This window comes from Drosophila bipectinata, chromosome 3L (genome assembly GCF_030179905.1).
Source record: "Drosophila bipectinata strain 14024-0381.07 chromosome 3L, DbipHiC1v2, whole genome shotgun sequence".
Classification (NCBI taxonomy): Eukaryota; Metazoa; Arthropoda; class Insecta; order Diptera; family Drosophilidae; genus Drosophila; species Drosophila bipectinata.
Window position 1 is genome coordinate 9,726,705 of NC_091738.1, and position 16,014 is coordinate 9,742,718.

Here is a 16,014-nt window from a genome sequence, read left to right on the forward strand (position 1 = left end):
AATGCATGAAAGCCCAATATGGGCCCAGCGATGGCTATATCACGGCCAGTTTTTATCCGATTCTTGAGCGGGATATATTAAACGATTTCTAGACCGATTCTCTATCAATCTGCATCAAAATCTAGCATCGAAATATTTTTTCGATTTTTTGTCAAATTTTCTGAAGGGTCCCCTTCAAATATCGGGAAAATGCATGCAAACCCAATATGGGCCCCAGCGATGGCTATATCACGGCCAGTTTTTATCCGATTCATGAGCGGGATACCTTAAAAGATTTCTAGACCGATTCTCTATCAATCTGCATAAAAATCTAGCATCGAAATATTTTTTCGATTTTATGTCAAATTTTCTAAAGGGTCCCCTTAAAATATCGGGAAAATGCATGCAAGCCCAATATGGGCCCCAGCGATGGCTATATCTCGGCCAGTTTTTATCCGATTCTTGAGCGGGATACCTTAAACGATTTCTAGACCGATTCTCTATCAATCTGCATCAAAATCTAGCATCGAAATATTTTTTCGATTTTTTGTCAAATTTTCTGAAGGATCCCCTTCAAATATCGGGAAAATGCATGCAAACCCAATATGGGCCCCAGCGATGGCTATATCACGGCCAGTTTTTATCCGATTCTTGAGTGGGATACCTTAAACGATTTCTACACCGATTCTCTATCAATCTGCATAAAAATCTAGCAACGAAATATTTTTTCGATTTTGTGTCAAATTTTCTGAGGGATCCCCTTTAAAAATGGGAAAAATTCATGCAAGCGAAATATGGGCCCCAGCGATGGCTATATCTCGTCCAGTTTTTATCCGATTCTTGAGCGGGATATATTAAACGATTTCTAGACCGATTCTCTATCAATCTGCATCAAAATCTAGCATCGAAATATTTTTTCGATTTTTTGTCAAATTTTCTGAAGGATCCCCTTCAAATATCGGGAAAATGCATGCAAACCCAATATGGGCCCCAGCGATGGCTATATCACGGCCAGTTTTTATCCGATTCTTGAGTGGGATACCTTAAACGATTTCTACACCGATTCTCTATCAATCTGCATCAAAATCTAGCATCGAAATATTTTTTCGATTTTTTGTCAAATTTTCTGAAGGATCCCCTTCAAATATCGGGAAAATGCATGCAAGCCCAATATGGGCCCAGCGATGGCTATATCTCGGCCAGTTTTTATCCGATTCTTGAGCGGGATATATTAAACGATTTCTAGACCGATTCTCTATCAATCTGCATCAAAATCTAGCATCGAAATATTTTTTCGATTTTATGTCAAATTTTCTGAAGGGTCCCCTTCAAATATCGGGAAAATGCATGCAAGCCCAATATGGGCCCCAGCGATGGCTATATCTCGGCCAGTTTTTATCCGATTCTTGAGCGGGATACCTTAAACGATTTCTAGACCGATTCTCTATCAATCTGCATAAAAATCTAGCATCGAAATATTTTTTCGATTTTATGTCAAATTTTCTGAAGGGTCCCCTTCAAATACCGGGAGAATGCATGCAAGCCCAATATGGGCCCAGCGATGGCTATATCTCGGCCAGTTTTTATCCGATTCTTGAGCGGGATACCTTAAACGATTTCCAGACCGATTTTCTATCAATCTGCATCAAAATCTAGCATCGAAATATTTTTTCGATTTTATGTCAAATTTTCTGAAGGGTCCCCTTCAAATACCGGGAGAATGCATGCAAGCCCAATATGGGCCCAGCGATGGCTATATCTCGGCCAGTTTTTATCCGATTCTTGAGCGGGATACCTTAAACGATTTCCAGACCGATTTTCTATCAATCTGCATCAAAATCTAGCATCGAAATATTTTTTCGATTTTTTGTAAAATTTTCTGAGGGATCCCCTTCAAAAATCGGGAAAATGCATGGAAGCCCAATATGGGCCCAGCGATGGCTATATCTCGGCCAGTTTTTATCCGATTCTTGAGCGGGATATATTAAACGATTTCTAGACCGATTCTCTATCAATCTGCATCAAAATCTAGCATCGAAATATTTTTTCGATTTTATGTCAAATTTTCTGAAGGGTCCCCTTCAAAAATCGGGAAAATGCATGGAAGCCCAATATGGGCCCAGCAATGGCTATATCTCGGCCAGTTTTTATCAGATTCTTGAAAGGGATATATTAAACGATTTCTAGACCGATTCTCTATCAATCTGCATCAAAATCTAGCATCGAAATATTTTTTCGATTTTATGTCAAATTTTCTGAAGGGTCCCCTTCAAATATCGGGAAAATGCATGCAAGCCCAATATGGGCCCCAGCGATGGCTATATCTCGGCCAGTTTTTATCCGATTCTTGAGCGGGATACCTTAAACGATTTCTAGACCGATTCTCTATCAATCTGCATAAAAATCTAGCATCGAAATATTTTTTCGATTTTTTGTAAAATTTTCTGAGGGATGCCCTTCAAAAATCGGGAAAATGCATGGAAGCCCAATATGGGCCCAGCGATGGCTATATCTCGGCCAGTTTTTATCCGATTCTTGAGCGGGATACTTTTTCTGTGATTGCAGCTCCAAGTAGGTTAATCCCTCAAACCAAACCTTCCTTAAAAACGTTTTTTTAAATTTTTCGAATTTTTACCAAGGGGTACCCAAGGGTATAATATCAGATATTTTGGGCTTGGCTTGCGCTTTCGACACAGTTTACCTCGTCAAAAGGTGTTTTATTTGATCTAAGTAATTATTTATTTTGAATACAGCCCAAATGTATTTTAGTTTGTATATAATTTAAGTAACAACATTGCACCGAAGGTATTTTTTGGTTTCTACTGCTTTGAGCTCTCTGCTTCGGACACATCAGCCTCCTCCGCATCCTCTGAAATCAAAAAAGGCAGGTTATAAATAATATCTGTGCCATTTTGAAGATAATTCCACTTTTGTTCACCTACGCTTTCCGCCGGGAAGACGCCTTTGACGTTCCTGTTCCACGGCCGCAAAATACTCCGAAGCTGCCTGCTCACAGGCACCGACGAAGGGCGCCATATTCACCTTTCCGTTGACCATGGTTATGTCAGTCTGATCCTGGCCGTGATTAGCCTTCACTTTTAGTTTGCTCTCTCTCGACTTTGCTTCCAGGATCTTTTCACGTCGGTTCTCACGCTCGAACATCTGCAAAGACATATTGAAGTGTTTCTAACTTTGAATGGAAATCGAAACCTACCGCAGTGAGTAATGGTTTGTCATTCTTGGCCGACATCACCATGTTGTCGGAGACTTCGATGAGGAAGGTGGCACCAAGTTGACTGCCACAGCTAACGAACTTTCCATTCTCATTGGTGCGGACGCAGTACAAGGGTTCATCACACACCTTGACCGTGAGCACGGGTTCGTTTTGTTGCTGCAACAAGTCCCAGGTGTCCAGAACTCCATCCATTCGTGTAATAAAAAACTGAGATACTCTGGAATGGAAAATATTAGTGGTTACTTGTTAAACACCTCGATAAATGACAAACTTTGTATAGCTCCAAGCTCCATCGGTAAGCATAGAGCTGCTGCTCTTGGTCCAGATAATGGAGCTCTCCCGGCAATCCTCTGACCATATCCGGGCACACCAGTCGCCCACGGTAAGGAAGTTCTTCACAAAGGCCGGATTTCGGGTGATGGCGTACACCGGTCCCAAGTGGCACATCATCTGTGAAAAGCCGATGGTTAGAAAAAAGTAAAACCCAAACCAAAGATGAGGATTCCCCACCCGTATCTGGATCTTTTCCGTGGGCGTTTTGCCCTTCCGATTGCAGGAAAAAAGCATACCCATCTCAGTTCCCGCCATGAATCTCGTTGGAATTGTAGTCTCATACTCCAGCACCGAAATTCCGTAGGATCGGGATAGATCCTGGTCGTCGCTCTTTACCGGATCCATGAGGAGGCGGTCTAGAGGTTCGGTGAGCTTACGGGTATCCCACCATAGAACCTGCCCGTCAGAGCCGCCGGAGAAGAACTCAGTGCCGCTCTTAGAGTTGTTCCACAGCACCGAGTTGACGGGATCCCGGTGACACACTTCCCTCTCGCTGATCATTACCGGATTCTTGCCATGTCGGGTGTCCCAGGCGGCAACCTGGCCATTGTACATGCCGCTCACCAGACTTGTGGGATCCTTCTGGTTGTATTCTAGACAGACGCACGGAACCTTTGGCTCCAAGGTGAGAAAGGGCTCATTTGGGTTCTCCACCTCCCAAATGTAGGAGTTGCACTTCTGCCCGGACTTGTCGCCCTGGAATCGCATGTCACAGTGGCTGACGGCCATTTTAATGCCACCATCAGGGGACCAGGACAAATGCTTCACTGGCACCTTGATAGGATTAGGATCTCTGTAGACGTTCACGGTTCGGGACTTGCAGGGTTCGGGCAACGGAGCCGGGTCCAGGTTTTCGAAGTAGTTCTCGTAAATGTTGACCGCGTTGTTCTGGTGTATATAGTGTTCCATGGGCTTGGTCAGGTTCATCACCTGGGTTATGTAGTTCTCGTCCTTTTCGATTTTACGCTTGTAGCGCACCGTCTGCTCCGGATCGTGCATATTGATGTCCTTTGGCCAGCCACCCTCATTGTGGGTTATTCCGGTGCTCTTGTACGTGGCCCTTTCCGTATTGGCCACGCTTAGGGACGTCTGTCCGGCGTATTGCGTCACTCTATCCACCGGATTTTGCAGGATGTAGTTCTTCACCAGCTCCGGGTTGCTGTTCTCGCTGAAGATCACCTCATCCTTGTCCTCGAAGTTAACGCGGGCTCCAAAGGAGCGGCGCTCCTTCTTAAAAATATACTCCATTTTTTTTCACAAAATATGCTTCTATTTGATATGGCTTGCAAGAGCGTTGAAGAGAAAATGACGGGCTTATTGGTGATTGATTTTGGCCATGGCAACTGACTGTTTGTTTGGTCAATAATCTGGTGCCAAAACAAAATTATTTACCTTTACATAGTATTCCCATTTAAACACTTCATGTGATCCACAGATTTGCAAATTTATTTTAAACATAAATGAGATATTTTTTTTGCATAGAAATGGTAGCAAACAAATAGTCGATAATGCTAAAACTTTCGTACTTACAATAGTAATAGTTGTAGTTGTAATATTAAAGCGATCGAACAGATATTTTACAGGGAAATCGGCGGAAATGAGGACTGGTCTAAGGATCTACTTAAGAAAATGTCTATACACATTAACTTTTTTTATTTAAATATTACTTCTGTTCGTTTTTTATTTGTTTTTTTTTTTTCAAGCACTGAGCAATCCTTGATGGGGTCTTGGGGATTATCCGCTTTCTGGGTCTTCAATCCATTAAAATTATCATCTTAAACTCTGGCGACTGGCGACAATCTCTAATATTTGTATATAGCATTGCTTGGCGGCAAATCGCATTAAGATTTGTTATCGTTAGGTAGGTGTATTCGTTTCTAGCTTTGCTTCCTGCAACATCACATGATTTCACTCCACTCCTACATACGCCTTCTACATGGAACTACAGCTCGAATTAAGTCGGTCTTTGGGGGGTATCGGGGATGGAAACTATAGTTTCTATAATTTGATTTGATTTTGTTTGGATTTTGATTGGAACTTATAATAAGATTTAGCACCAAAAACAGCTGATATACGTAAAAGAAACTACACTTAGATACTATAATAGATCGCTCAAAAGTCATGCATAAAAGTGTATTCCGCATGGTTTGTCTTAAAATGAACAAATCGGTAATAATATATTATAAACTGGTAGTTTTAAAAATAGTTTTTCGATACAAGTTTTGCAGTAATCAGTTTGACGAAAAGAATTATAGCTTATTCTCGTTTTTTTGTTTGTTTGTGGCAGTTCGTTTAGCGTGTCCGATCCAAAAAATACAAAAAAAAATTAATAATCCTGACCAGGATTTATGGATCCTGGTAACTGACACGCAAGTCGATCAATATGTCTAGACAACTAATAGTAATCACCGCTCCAGATCCCTATCTCTGATCGCCTAATAATACAAAAATGTTGGCAATTAACTCAACGAAAGCCACGCCCAACTAGAATCTGAATCTCAATCTGGACAAACTGCAAACCAATCGAAATGATTTTGGCGACACACATATACATTTATAGATTAGGGATTTCTTTATCACTTTGCTTTTTCAGATCCTCTGATCCTTTGATCCACTCCTTAGCTCGGTAACTCCTAAACTCCATTCCACTCCAAGGGTAAAACTTTAACACGCACATAAAGACTTTCATACGCAGCCGAACAACTTATCCAACGGCTGTGCTGGGTGCTCCAACTCCACATCCACCTCATCCTCCGCAAAAATACATATCGATCTATCTCTATCTCTCTCCCTTGGTCGCCACTCCGTCTCCGCCCCGTCTCAGGTTCCGGCTTACAACGAGAAGTACTTGAGAAACTGGGCGGGCGGTACGGGCTGGGCCAACGCCAGCTGGTGGCCCGCCTCCTCCAGGCGCTGCTTGTAGTCCGGGCTCTGGTCGACGATGCACGGATGACCGTCTGACGGCCAAAAGAGGCAGCAGCAGGAGCGGCACAGGGCCAGCACCTCGGCGAACTGGTAGTCGTCGTTGACGCCGTAGGTGCGCCGGAGCTGGTGGTAGATCTGCTTCCAGTCTTTGATGTCTCCCATCTTCTTGAACTTCTCCAGGTCGAGGATGGTGTGGATCTGTCGCTGGTTGAAGTGGAAGCGTGTCAGTTCGCGCCAGATGCGCTGCTCCGAGACTAGCTTGGCCATGGTGTCCCAGGCCTCAGCGGCGGACTCCAAATCCCTGTGATCCGCAATGCACAAAATAATCTCACGGACGCACTCCTCCGGCAGCTCATGCAGCTTCGGCTTGGCCTCCGGATCGGGCTCACGGATCTCAATCTGGCTGGCCACGCGCTGGATGCGCTTAATAGTGGCCAGGTGCTCCTTCCACAGGTAGGGACTGCCTAGGGGCTTGCCCCAGCACTTCTGGTTCTCCTGGTGGACGATGTGCTCCAGTTTCAAGGCCAGGCCACGCAAAACATTAGGATGCTGCTGACTGTCGTTGACTAATGGAAGTGGGAGGGTAGTTATTTAGAAGCTTTTGGTCTAAAATCCGGATCACTTACCATGAGAGGCCACTTCCTCGACCATTTGGAGCAACTGGCGCTGTGCACTGCCCGGCAGGCTGGCGATGCCCTTGTTGGAAACCAGCAGAAGGACCGCACAGATGTAGTGGAAGCGCTTCCGGTCCCGAACTGAACGACGGAAGTCCAGTCGCTTCACCGCCTCGGTCAGGCCATTAAAGCCGGCGATTTCGCGGGTGCACCGGATCGTGATATGGTAGTGAGGTGGCATGATTGTTCCCTCCTCCTCCGCAACCGCATCCTCGGCATCCTGGCAGCTACTGCTTCCCTCCGAGTGGTGTCTACACAAAGAGAAAATTAAATATTTATTAAATCTATATAGGATAATAGATTTTAGAGATTTTTCTTAGTGTCTTGACTACCATGAGATAATCCATTGTCAATGCAACATTTCGGAAGTGATTCCGATCCAAACTCCCCCCATAATAGTTGGTCCAAACCAGTCTAGCCAGTTACGGCTTATGGCTCTTCTGGTTGTGGACGGAAAATGCAACTACCATTCGGATTTGGTGGCTTACAAGTGTTAAACGCTTTTCAAGAGACGCCTTTCAGCCTTTCAAGAGGCGGAAGCTGTCCGATTCCCACCAAAAGTCCGGTTATTAAATTAAGCAATTCGGCAAATGGAAAACCAAGCGGCTGTCAAGTTTTTTTTTTTAGCGTTTGTTTAATGCAATTACAAGCTCTGGGTCGTGTAATTTTTGGGGATTGTACACGTTTGCAATTCAATTTAAACGAAATTAAGTGCTACACTATGGGAAAATAGTAGGAAATGGCAACGTTTAAGAGATAGTCATCTCTGGCTATATTTATGGATTTTATTCACTGTTTTTTATCCAAAAACTGAGATACTGAACTAAGCCCCATTAATGATCTTGAGCATCGGTTTGGCTAAAAGAGAGATAAGAAAATGTAATTACCAGGCAATAAGGGGGAAAAACTTCAATTAGACAAAGTGCATCCATAAGAGAAGAGGCAGCCCACTTTGACCCAGTTTCGGCCCCGATTTTAAAAACAATTTCACCGCACCCAAGGACAGGACATGTCCTCACCGGAGAATCCAACAACCGCAAATGGTCAAGGCGCATCGATCCACCGGAGGAGGGCTGTTTCTTAATGTCCTTCCACTTCTTAAAAATGAGAGTGAATTTAATTCGGCATCAACTGCAGTCTGCAGGCAGCAGCGGGCTTAGGGGTCTGTAATCAGTAGTAATCCACTTATGGTCCCAAAAGGAGCACTACCTTCCTCCCCACCGAGAGCAACAATCGGTGGAACTAGGAGGCCAAGGAGCAGAGAACGTACAAAAGCTCTTGGCCCAGCTGGGGGGGTTGTGAATCTTTGTTGGCCAGGTCCTAAGTAGGTCACCGCCTTTATTGGCCCACCCTGCGTATACGTGATGTATACTACCAGACTGCATCCATGTGTTGCTGCCATGATCTGTTATTGTTATTGTTTCCTTTTCTAGTTTTTCTACTTTTGGCATAGAATTTTCGCATTTCACTGAGCGACAATGGCGGATGTTGACAATATAAATGTTTTTTTATTAAAACGAAGCAATTTTAACAATTTCGAAGCAATTTTTGAAGAGTTCAAGAGATAGACAATAAAGAAGTGACTTTATTATTGTTATTTGCCAGACCAATTTCAGTCTTGCTCGAAATTCGTGAGTGTGTCTTAGATAAATGTGCAATTACATATCCGTAGATCCATATAAAAATAGCGAACGAACAATGAAAATTGTTGGGCTCGTCTCCCTACCCCTCTCTCTCTCTGGTTACTCCGGATCCGTATCCAAACTCCGGCCATGAGATCATCAGACCATGCCGCAGACCAGGCCGACGACCACGTGATTCACATAAATCACTCACCGACGTCACCATCAAGCGTTCATTTACCTTTCTCCAAGCGAATTAAACAAATGAAATGCAGTGCAGGGCGGGAAAACAGCCATGAAAAGCGGGAAAATTGGACAGATGATGGTGGATGGTAGATGGAGGGGCGGGACTCACTGCAAATCGCTTTTCTATTTTTATGCCTTGTGACCTTTTTCGACATAAATATATAATTGGAAATGAAGTTGAGGACTGGCTAAGGAGCACTTTCAGGGCATACACTCCCCTCTCTAATTTTAGAACAAGAAATTGGAAGCGATCATTATATGAGATTTGAGAATGGAAATAGTGGCTTGGAGAGATACTTTTATGGCCGAAAAGGTAGGGAAAATAGTTTTTCTTTAATTAAAACTGGCAGATACTGAATCGATAAATCACTTCCACAATTTTCGGCGCTGCATTCATTAATCTTTAATAATCAAGCCACTGAATGTGTCTTAAAAATGTGGCAAAAAAATAAGACTAAAATGGAAAAAAATCCAGAGGAAAATTGATCAAAAAGCGAGCGGTCGAGCGGTCGATCGTCGGTCCGCAGATGTTCAGTGAAGAGTGCAGTGAAAGTGGGTTGCGATTCCCACTGCGATTCCGATTCCAACGACTCTGAAGTCTGTCGGAAAGTCGTCACGTCCGCGTGTGCACTTTGGATTCGCTTTTCCATGCAATTTCGAATTTCTAATTATTATTTTTTCAGGCATTATCTAATGGGTTCAGTGCCGGTGGCCATTTCAATTTTTAATTTACCAGAAAGAAAGTTGGGTAATGCTCGAAATGAGAGCCTAACACGGTTATGAAATGCTCACGCAAGTGAAAAATAAATATATTTAATAACTATTTTGAAAATTAAGTCATGTGTGTCATACCCATACCAATCTATGCTCCATTTCCCATATTTCGCAGCTTAAAATAAAATCTGAAAACCAAACCTTGAACACGAGTTGATTACAAAGTATTACAGTATTGCAATGTCTAATGAATCTGACCTCTTGAAAGTGCGTGTTACATAAATTATTTGTGTTATTTTTTTTTTTTATAGGAGATAAGCCGATGAGTTACATAACCCAGAGCATGAAAAACATGCACACACGCGGAAGATGTCGGCGGAGAACTTGAAGTGCACTTTTGACAACTCATAAAGAACGCATCGAACCCGTGGAGGGGGCGTTTATTTTTGGCATTTAGAGGGAGCAGTCGTAAATGGTAAAAATGCGGAAATAGAGTCGCCTCGAGTCGTGATATAGTCGTTTTGGGGATATGCATATATAAACAATACAGGTCACAATAATAGCTCTAGCAATACTTCACTACAATTGCGACTCTATCTAAAGTTAGACCCAAAAACCCATCAAGTCTGGTTACTTTGGACCAACTTTATGTGGCAGCCAGACTGGGAAATCGCAGCCTTGGCAACTTCGAAGCCCAAATACACATTCACCCAATAGTTCATACATTCATACTATCCGTAGGCGTGAAACTCGGTCAAGTTTAGGCCAAATGGAAAGGGGTGTGAGTGAGTTTGAGCTGCCAGAGCTTGCAACGACACCAAAAGCTCAAGGTTCAGCACCACCCATCGCCACCCATCAGAAATCCAGCCCAACTCCCTTTTTTCCCGCCCACTTGAATCGATCAAAAAGGTATTGTAATTTCCATAAATGAAAAGTATATATTGGAAATCCATCAAAGTCAAACAAGTGACTGGTAATGTTTGATATCAAAATTAAAAATTCAAATTTAATAAATCAACTAAAGGAAAGGAAGGAAGAAAAAAAAGAGACTAAATGAAGGTTAAAAATAAATTATTTATGCTTTTACTTTAGACGATGTATTTTAGAATGATTTATTGAGAAATCTGTAACGGATTAGTTACAGAAAATGGGAATCTATTTGATGGATTTGTCAAGCTTAACTTTATACTTTACATGGACTTCCATGGTCTTTGTATGTAACTAAACTAGAGCACAAAAAAAGACCCCATTTTCACTCTCACCAGCGATTGTCTTAATGTTTGCAAAACTTTTTGTTCCACTTGCAATTTCCAATTGCATTCATCGGAACGGAATAGCAATCAATCAAATGAACAAATCGATCAGATCTCCATCGGGGAGGGGGCTTTCACAGCCATTTAAAGTGACTCATTGTGGCCAGACCAGAAATTATTAGGCTCACATGATTGTTGATTTTTGGCTAAAAACTAATTTTAAGGAAATTCAAACATGACTTGTGGATTTAATGCGGCTTTCATGGGCATAAAACGGAGCTATTGTCGCACATCTGATGATGGTCTACCGCCTCTGGGGGCCTTTGTTTGGGCCATTGTTTGAGCCACAACAATTATCCGTCGTTCTGCTTTGGCCAACACGGCTTCAGTGTTCAATGGCACGACTATTAAATCGAATGATTTAAATATTTCGGTAGACTTTACTTCAGGTAGCACATACCAATCACACACACTAGATGGAATTTCTTTTGCCTTTCGAATGGCTTTGATGGACGACCTCTTGATAGAACTGGTTCAAGGTTGTAACTTATCTAGCCTTTGTTGTCCAACCGATAAGGTTCTCTTTTTTTCGCAATGAGGTGATGTTTACCAAGATTAAATAAAATGAAAGTTGGCACTCATTCACTCACGGAAGTAGGCAACTAGTCTGGTAATTAATGTGCTCAACTGACTCATTATTCACCTCAAAGAAATCAGTTCATTGAATCCTATTTATTTTTATTTACTTCTTGACTTTGATAGCAGAATAATGATTAGATTTGGGAAATAAATCAATCGAGAACGGGAATTGCTTTCACAACTTGCTTTCTTGGAGCTGCAATCTTATCGAATAACATTAAAAACTACGCAGTTTTGTATAGAGTATTACTATATATGGTCATAAACTTTGATGCACCTTTAAGGTCATATCTTTATTGGTTATACAAATCTTTGGGATTTGCTTTTCAATTCAAACATTGAAAAATGCAAATTGTGCATTGGAGAGGTGAGTTTCATCAGCAACTGGCGACAGTTTCATAATTGGGACGCCCGTCAATCAAAGGTCTATTGTGTAAAGTTGCGTATTCGCCCCATAGGTTCGAGGTACTCTGAATATCAAAGAAATATGCGTAACTTACCGCTTCCGCTTGCCGCCGCACTCCAGCACCTTCAATCGCTCCCAGCCCTCGTCGGTCTTCACCCAGGCCTCCCCCGGAGAGCGAAAATCTTTTGAAATGAACGCCATCTTTGGTCGGATTCGGAATCGGATGCGGATTCGGATGCGGATTCGCCCTTTGTGTGGTTTGTTGCACTAATTGCTGAACGATCTTTGTATTGTTTTTTTCGCGTTTTTTGTAGATTTGTATTGTTTTTTTTTTTATTATTTTATTGTGTTTACTTTTTTTTATTGTATGAGCGGACGGCGGTTGAAGATACACGTTTTTATTAGCTGCAACAGGGAATTTCATAATTAAATGTAATTTTAATCAGGCCATTGTACAATATTAAAAATTTGTAATCAATTCAGAGCTAGCATTAGATGGGGGCATATATTTTACCTAAGAGTACCCTATAGTTCCTACTAGCTGGCTGTTATAGGCTTATATTTTTTTATTTTAAACCTTAAGATTTTAGATGTGAATAAAACAGATGTTTTTATTATTTTAATTTTTATACAACCAAAATCAAATCTAACCAAAGGGTATCCAAAAGTCCCCACCTTTTTAGACTCAAAAAAAACGAATATCGCAACAAGCGTTTAATAATAATAAAAAAAAAACCAAAACAAAACAAAATAAAAAAGGCAGCCCAAATAAGGAAAACACGATTGGGGCAACTGAGAGAGGGAGCAACGAGAAAGAGAGCACTTCGACCAGCTGTTGGGCTCGCTCGTCGTCGATGGGGGGCTTGTGGGGCGCTTGGGGCCGGGGGGCAGTGTTTTGCTGTTGTTTGGCTCCCTCTCTTTCTGAAGCTCTGGCCTATTCCGTGAATACACAGCTGATTTCTGCAATTACGCGTTTGTTTTGCCTTTGTTGTTATTGCTTGTAAAATTTTCAGAGCATTTTCAGTTTCCCCAGCACGCAACCGAATTTTTACTTTCATTTCCGCATCTCAAAAAGCCATTGCAATGACTTCAAAAAGATGAATAGTTTTATTTTTGAATAGTTTTACCAACACAGTATTTTTGACACGAAGACACAGCCGAGCTTTAAAATATGGAACACATTTTAGGAAATTGCAAGAAACGCAATTTCCATGGTTGTTTTCCCTCTTGAGTTATTTTTACGCATTCTAAAACGCAATTATCGCGTAATTGCTTTGGCTTACTTGCAGGCAAATACTAAAGCACTCTGCCTGGAAAGCGCTTTTCCGTTTTCCACTGCCGCACGTTGCACTCGAGCCACCAACTAAAGTGAACTGTCAGTGGCGCAGGGCCCGAAATAGAAGGAAAACTAAGCACCCGATGTAACGGCCGAAAACACGCAGCTTATTTTAGTATGAATGCAGCGAGACCGCCAAAAAATACCACGCCGTTATTTGAATTTCAAAGCTGCTTATCGATTGAATGGTAGCCCTGGTAAAATATCGATTACTAAAGAAAATTTCACAATCGAAATACCGGAAAAATAAAAATACCAAAACACTTTGCTTTTGTAAAATCGGACGATTTCATAATTTCTCAGCAAGCGGAAAATTACCATTTTGTTGGAGCTTATAATGTCGGGCGCGGAGCAAGGACCTAAGATCAAGTACGGGGAAAACGCTCCAAAGCTGGACAAGGCGCAGCTGCAGTTCATGAAGCTGATCGAGGAGCAGAACCTGGACCGCGTGCAAAAACTGAAACGCATTCGTCGCAACAATCTGCTGACTGCCGGCGCCCTGGGAGTCTCTGTGCTGGCCATTTACGGCTATTCGATCTTCTCGGTGCAGCAGGAGAAGTTCCTGGACGACTTCGAGGAACCCAAGAAGATCACCACCAACTAGCAGTCTAACAGATTTAGTTACCCATCTAGTTTATAAGCGTTTTCTTCCTTTTACACGAAACCCTTTGAAAGTCGTTGCACAACAATGTAAGTGTAAAACATTACAGAATTGATATGGTTTCTTGACGAGATTCTTATGCCCACAGATGTCACAAGCCGCTGCCCGTGTCCTGCAGAGTGGCATGCGCTTGCCACCTCTGCCCACCATTCGCGAGCTGGTGAAGCTCTACAAGCTGCAGGCCATGAAGCAACTCAGCCAGAACTTCCTCATGGACGAGCGCCTGACGGACAAGATTGTAAAGTCGGCGGGTCGCATTGATCACAGCGATATAGTGCTGGAGGTGGGCCCCGGGCCGGGAGGCATCACCCGTTCCATCCTGCGCAGGCAACCCCAACGCCTGATACTAGTCGAGAAAGATGAGCGGTTCGGAGAGACTCTGCAATTGCTGCGAGAGTGCGCCAAGCCCCTGAACATCCAATTGGACACCTACTACGATGACATTTTGCGGTTCAATATAGAGCACCATGTACCGGATACGTCGCAGCGCCTCCATCTGATTGGTAACCTGCCGTTTGCCATATCCACGAGGCTGCTTATCAATTGGTACGCGGATCTGGCTGCCAGGAGAGGTGCCTTTCGGCGCAACGACACTTGCATGACACTCACATTTCAGAAGGAGGTGGCTGAACGGATTTGTGCCCCTGTCGGAGGAGACCAACGATGCCGGCTGTCTGTCATGTCTCAGATCTGGACTGAGCCTGTGATGAAGTTCATCATACCGGGCAAAGCGTTTGTTCCAAAGCCACAGGTGGACGTGGGCGTTGTCAAGCTGATTCCATTGAAACATCCCAAGACGCAGCTACCGTTTCCTCTTGTCGAGCGTGTGGTGCGGCACATTTTCAGCATGCGCCAAAAATACTGCCGGCGGGGCTATGGTACGCTCTTTCCACAGGAGGGTCGTGAAGAGGTCACCCACAATCTGTTCCAGCGGGCTGAGGTGCAGGACACGCTTCGATCCTTTGAACTGTCCGTTGAGCAATGTTTGCGATTGGCTGAAGCTTACTCGGAGTATATTGCATCACATCCGGAGGTGGAGAAATATGATTACCGGGCGCCTAAAAATCTTGAAATCCTATAGTGCTACGATTTTCACACCTGTTTATAAATATTGTAAAATGTATTTAATTAGTTGAGTAAACACAAGAGTCTTAAAAGTGTAAACGGTACGAAAAAATTGTACAAATAGTGCGGACGGAATGTTAGACGAGATTCTAGCGTCATTGGTGTGTTTCTAAGGCACTGTTTGGAATGCGTGTCTGATGTTTTTAGCGGAGGAGTGCGGATGCTACTGCAATAAGTCCCAGAACTGCAGATATTTGCATCCCGCTGGCACCGTTGCAGCGGTGGTCTAGGAAGCAGAAGCAGAACGTGGTGTCCGTGAAGTAGTCCCTCTTGACGTCATGCTCCTTGATGGTGTGGTTTACGTAGTTCGCCAGTAGCACATCCTTAGCGGCTGGACGGCAACCCTCGTACTTGTCGGCGGGAATGTCGCGGCGGAAGTTCAGGGCGCTCAGGCACTCGCGGGTGATGGTCTCCCGAGCTAAAAGGTTTTCAGACAAAGCCACGTGAAAGGTCTATCTAATATAACTGCAGCCCCAACCACTTACCCCCTCTTCGCTCAGTCACTTTGACGCAGATGTCATCCGGTTCGGGGCACTGCTCGCCCAGGAATCCTATGCCCCGCCAGTTAAACGTCTCCCCGCATCCGGGCGTGGCTGATGTACAGCGGTAGCACCAAATGGCCGCACCTTTTAATAAACAAGTTAATTAAATCTGACTGTGGGCGCACTTGATCAAGCCAATTAAGGTCCCTTCTTACCTTTATTTACTAAAGCTGCCAGCAGCAACATCACCGTGAGAGTCTGGGCCTTCATTTTGTGTTTATTAATTGATAATAAAATGAATTCAAAACAATATAAATATTGTTTTTTTGCGATAATATTGTTCTTTTTAGCAATATTTTTTATGTTGAAACAAAAATAAGCAAC

The 16,014-nt window shown here is 43.1% G+C and overlaps 5 protein-coding genes across 10 annotated transcripts; 2 read left to right on the forward strand and 3 right to left on the reverse strand.

Annotated features, from left to right (window-relative positions):
• Window positions 1-2,717: 2,717 nt before the first annotated feature.
• On the reverse strand, window positions 2,718-4,919 carry Dnai2 (dynein, axonemal, intermediate chain 2). Of its 4 annotated transcripts, none has more exons than XM_017239746.3 (5): window positions 3,725-4,919; window positions 3,486-3,664; window positions 3,194-3,431; window positions 2,922-3,141; window positions 2,718-2,848 (listed from the first exon to the last, which is right to left on the reverse strand). In XM_017239746.3, the coding sequence occupies exons 1-5, from the start codon at window positions 4,793-4,795 to the stop codon at window positions 2,799-2,801; spliced, it is 1,758 nt and encodes a 585-aa protein (XP_017095235.1). In that variant the 5' UTR covers window positions 4,796-4,919; the 3' UTR covers window positions 2,718-2,798. The 4 variants fall into 4 exon arrangements, with proteins under 4 accessions (XP_017095235.1, XP_070136162.1, XP_017095236.1 ...); XM_017239747.3 differs by having other exon boundaries at window positions 2,726-2,848; window positions 2,918-3,141; XM_070280061.1 differs by having other exon boundaries at window positions 3,486-4,919.
• Window positions 4,920-4,972: 53 nt separating this feature from the next.
• LOC108124177 (F-box only protein 32) lies at window positions 4,973-13,443 on the reverse strand. 3 transcript variants are annotated; one of them, XM_017239748.3, is made up of 4 exons: window positions 13,310-13,443; window positions 12,121-12,431; window positions 7,099-7,397; window positions 4,973-7,038 (listed from the first exon to the last, which is right to left on the reverse strand). In XM_017239748.3, the coding sequence occupies exons 2-4, from the start codon at window positions 12,225-12,227 to the stop codon at window positions 6,380-6,382; spliced, it is 1,065 nt and encodes a 354-aa protein (XP_017095237.1). In that variant the 5' UTR covers window positions 12,228-12,431; window positions 13,310-13,443; the 3' UTR covers window positions 4,973-6,379. The 3 variants fall into 3 exon arrangements, 2 of the variants coding, with proteins under 2 accessions (XP_017095237.1, XP_070136347.1); XM_070280246.1 differs by having other exon boundaries at window positions 13,314-13,434; XR_011442865.1 differs by lacking the exons at window positions 4,973-7,038; window positions 7,099-7,397 and adding an exon at window positions 11,875-12,046.
• Window positions 13,444-13,699: 256 nt separating this feature from the next.
• Window positions 13,700-13,966, forward strand: Ccdc56 (Coiled-coil domain containing 56). The gene has a single exon (XM_017239753.3). It carries the CDS (start codon window positions 13,700-13,702, stop codon window positions 13,964-13,966), a length of 267 nt encoding a protein of 88 aa, XP_017095242.1.
• Window positions 13,967-14,111: 145 nt separating this feature from the next.
• mtTFB1 (mitochondrial transcription factor B1) lies at window positions 14,112-15,187 on the forward strand. Its single transcript, XM_017239749.3, has one exon. The coding sequence runs from the start codon at window positions 14,112-14,114 to the stop codon at window positions 15,102-15,104; it is 993 nt and encodes a 330-aa protein (XP_017095238.2). The 3' UTR covers window positions 15,105-15,187.
• Window positions 15,133-16,003, reverse strand: crim (QVR superfamily protein crim). Its single transcript, XM_017239751.3, has 3 exons — window positions 15,846-16,003; window positions 15,634-15,774; window positions 15,133-15,566 (listed from the first exon to the last, which is right to left on the reverse strand). Exons 1-3 carry the CDS (start codon window positions 15,898-15,900, stop codon window positions 15,292-15,294), a joined length of 471 nt encoding a protein of 156 aa, XP_017095240.2. The 5' UTR covers window positions 15,901-16,003; the 3' UTR covers window positions 15,133-15,291.
• Between the last annotated feature and the right edge of the window lie 11 nt (window positions 16,004-16,014).

Bases quoted from the DNA above. Each gene is read 5' to 3' on its own strand.
- Dnai2 (XM_070280061.1), bottom strand. From the start codon at position 4,795: ATGGAGTATATTTTTAAGAAGGAGCGCCGCTCCTTTGGAGCCCGCGTT. The intron at 3,432-3,485 runs GTTTGTCATTTA...TTTCCATTCCAG, and splicing joins GGAGCTTGGAGCTATACAAA to AGTATCTCAGTTTTTTATTA. The intron at 2,849-2,921 runs GTAGGTGAACAA...TTTTGATTTCAG, and splicing joins GCGTCTTCCCGGCGGAAAGC to AGGATGCGGAGGAGGCTGAT.
- LOC108124177 (XM_017239748.3), bottom strand. From the start codon at position 12,227: ATGGCGTTCATTTCAAAAGATTTTCGCTCTCCGGGGGAGGCCTGGGTG. The intron at 7,398-12,120 runs GTAAGTTACGCA...CTCTTTGTGTAG, and splicing joins TGCGGCGGCAAGCGGAAGCG to ACACCACTCGGAGGGAAGCA. The intron at 7,039-7,098 runs GTAAGTGATCCG...CACTTCCATTAG, and splicing joins CGAGGAAGTGGCCTCTCATG to TCAACGACAGTCAGCAGCAT.
- Ccdc56 (XM_017239753.3), top strand. From the start codon at position 13,700: ATGTCGGGCGCGGAGCAAGGACCTAAGATCAAGTACGGGGAAAACGCT.
- mtTFB1 (XM_017239749.3), top strand. From the start codon at position 14,112: ATGTCACAAGCCGCTGCCCGTGTCCTGCAGAGTGGCATGCGCTTGCCA.
- crim (XM_017239751.3), bottom strand. From the start codon at position 15,900: ATGAAGGCCCAGACTCTCACGGTGATGTTGCTGCTGGCAGCTTTAGTA. The intron at 15,775-15,845 runs GTAAGAAGGGAC...GTTTATTAAAAG, and splicing joins GGCAGCTTTAGTAAATAAAG to GTGCGGCCATTTGGTGCTAC. The intron at 15,567-15,633 runs GTAAGTGGTTGG...AAAACCTTTTAG, and splicing joins AGTGACTGAGCGAAGAGGGG to CTCGGGAGACCATCACCCGC.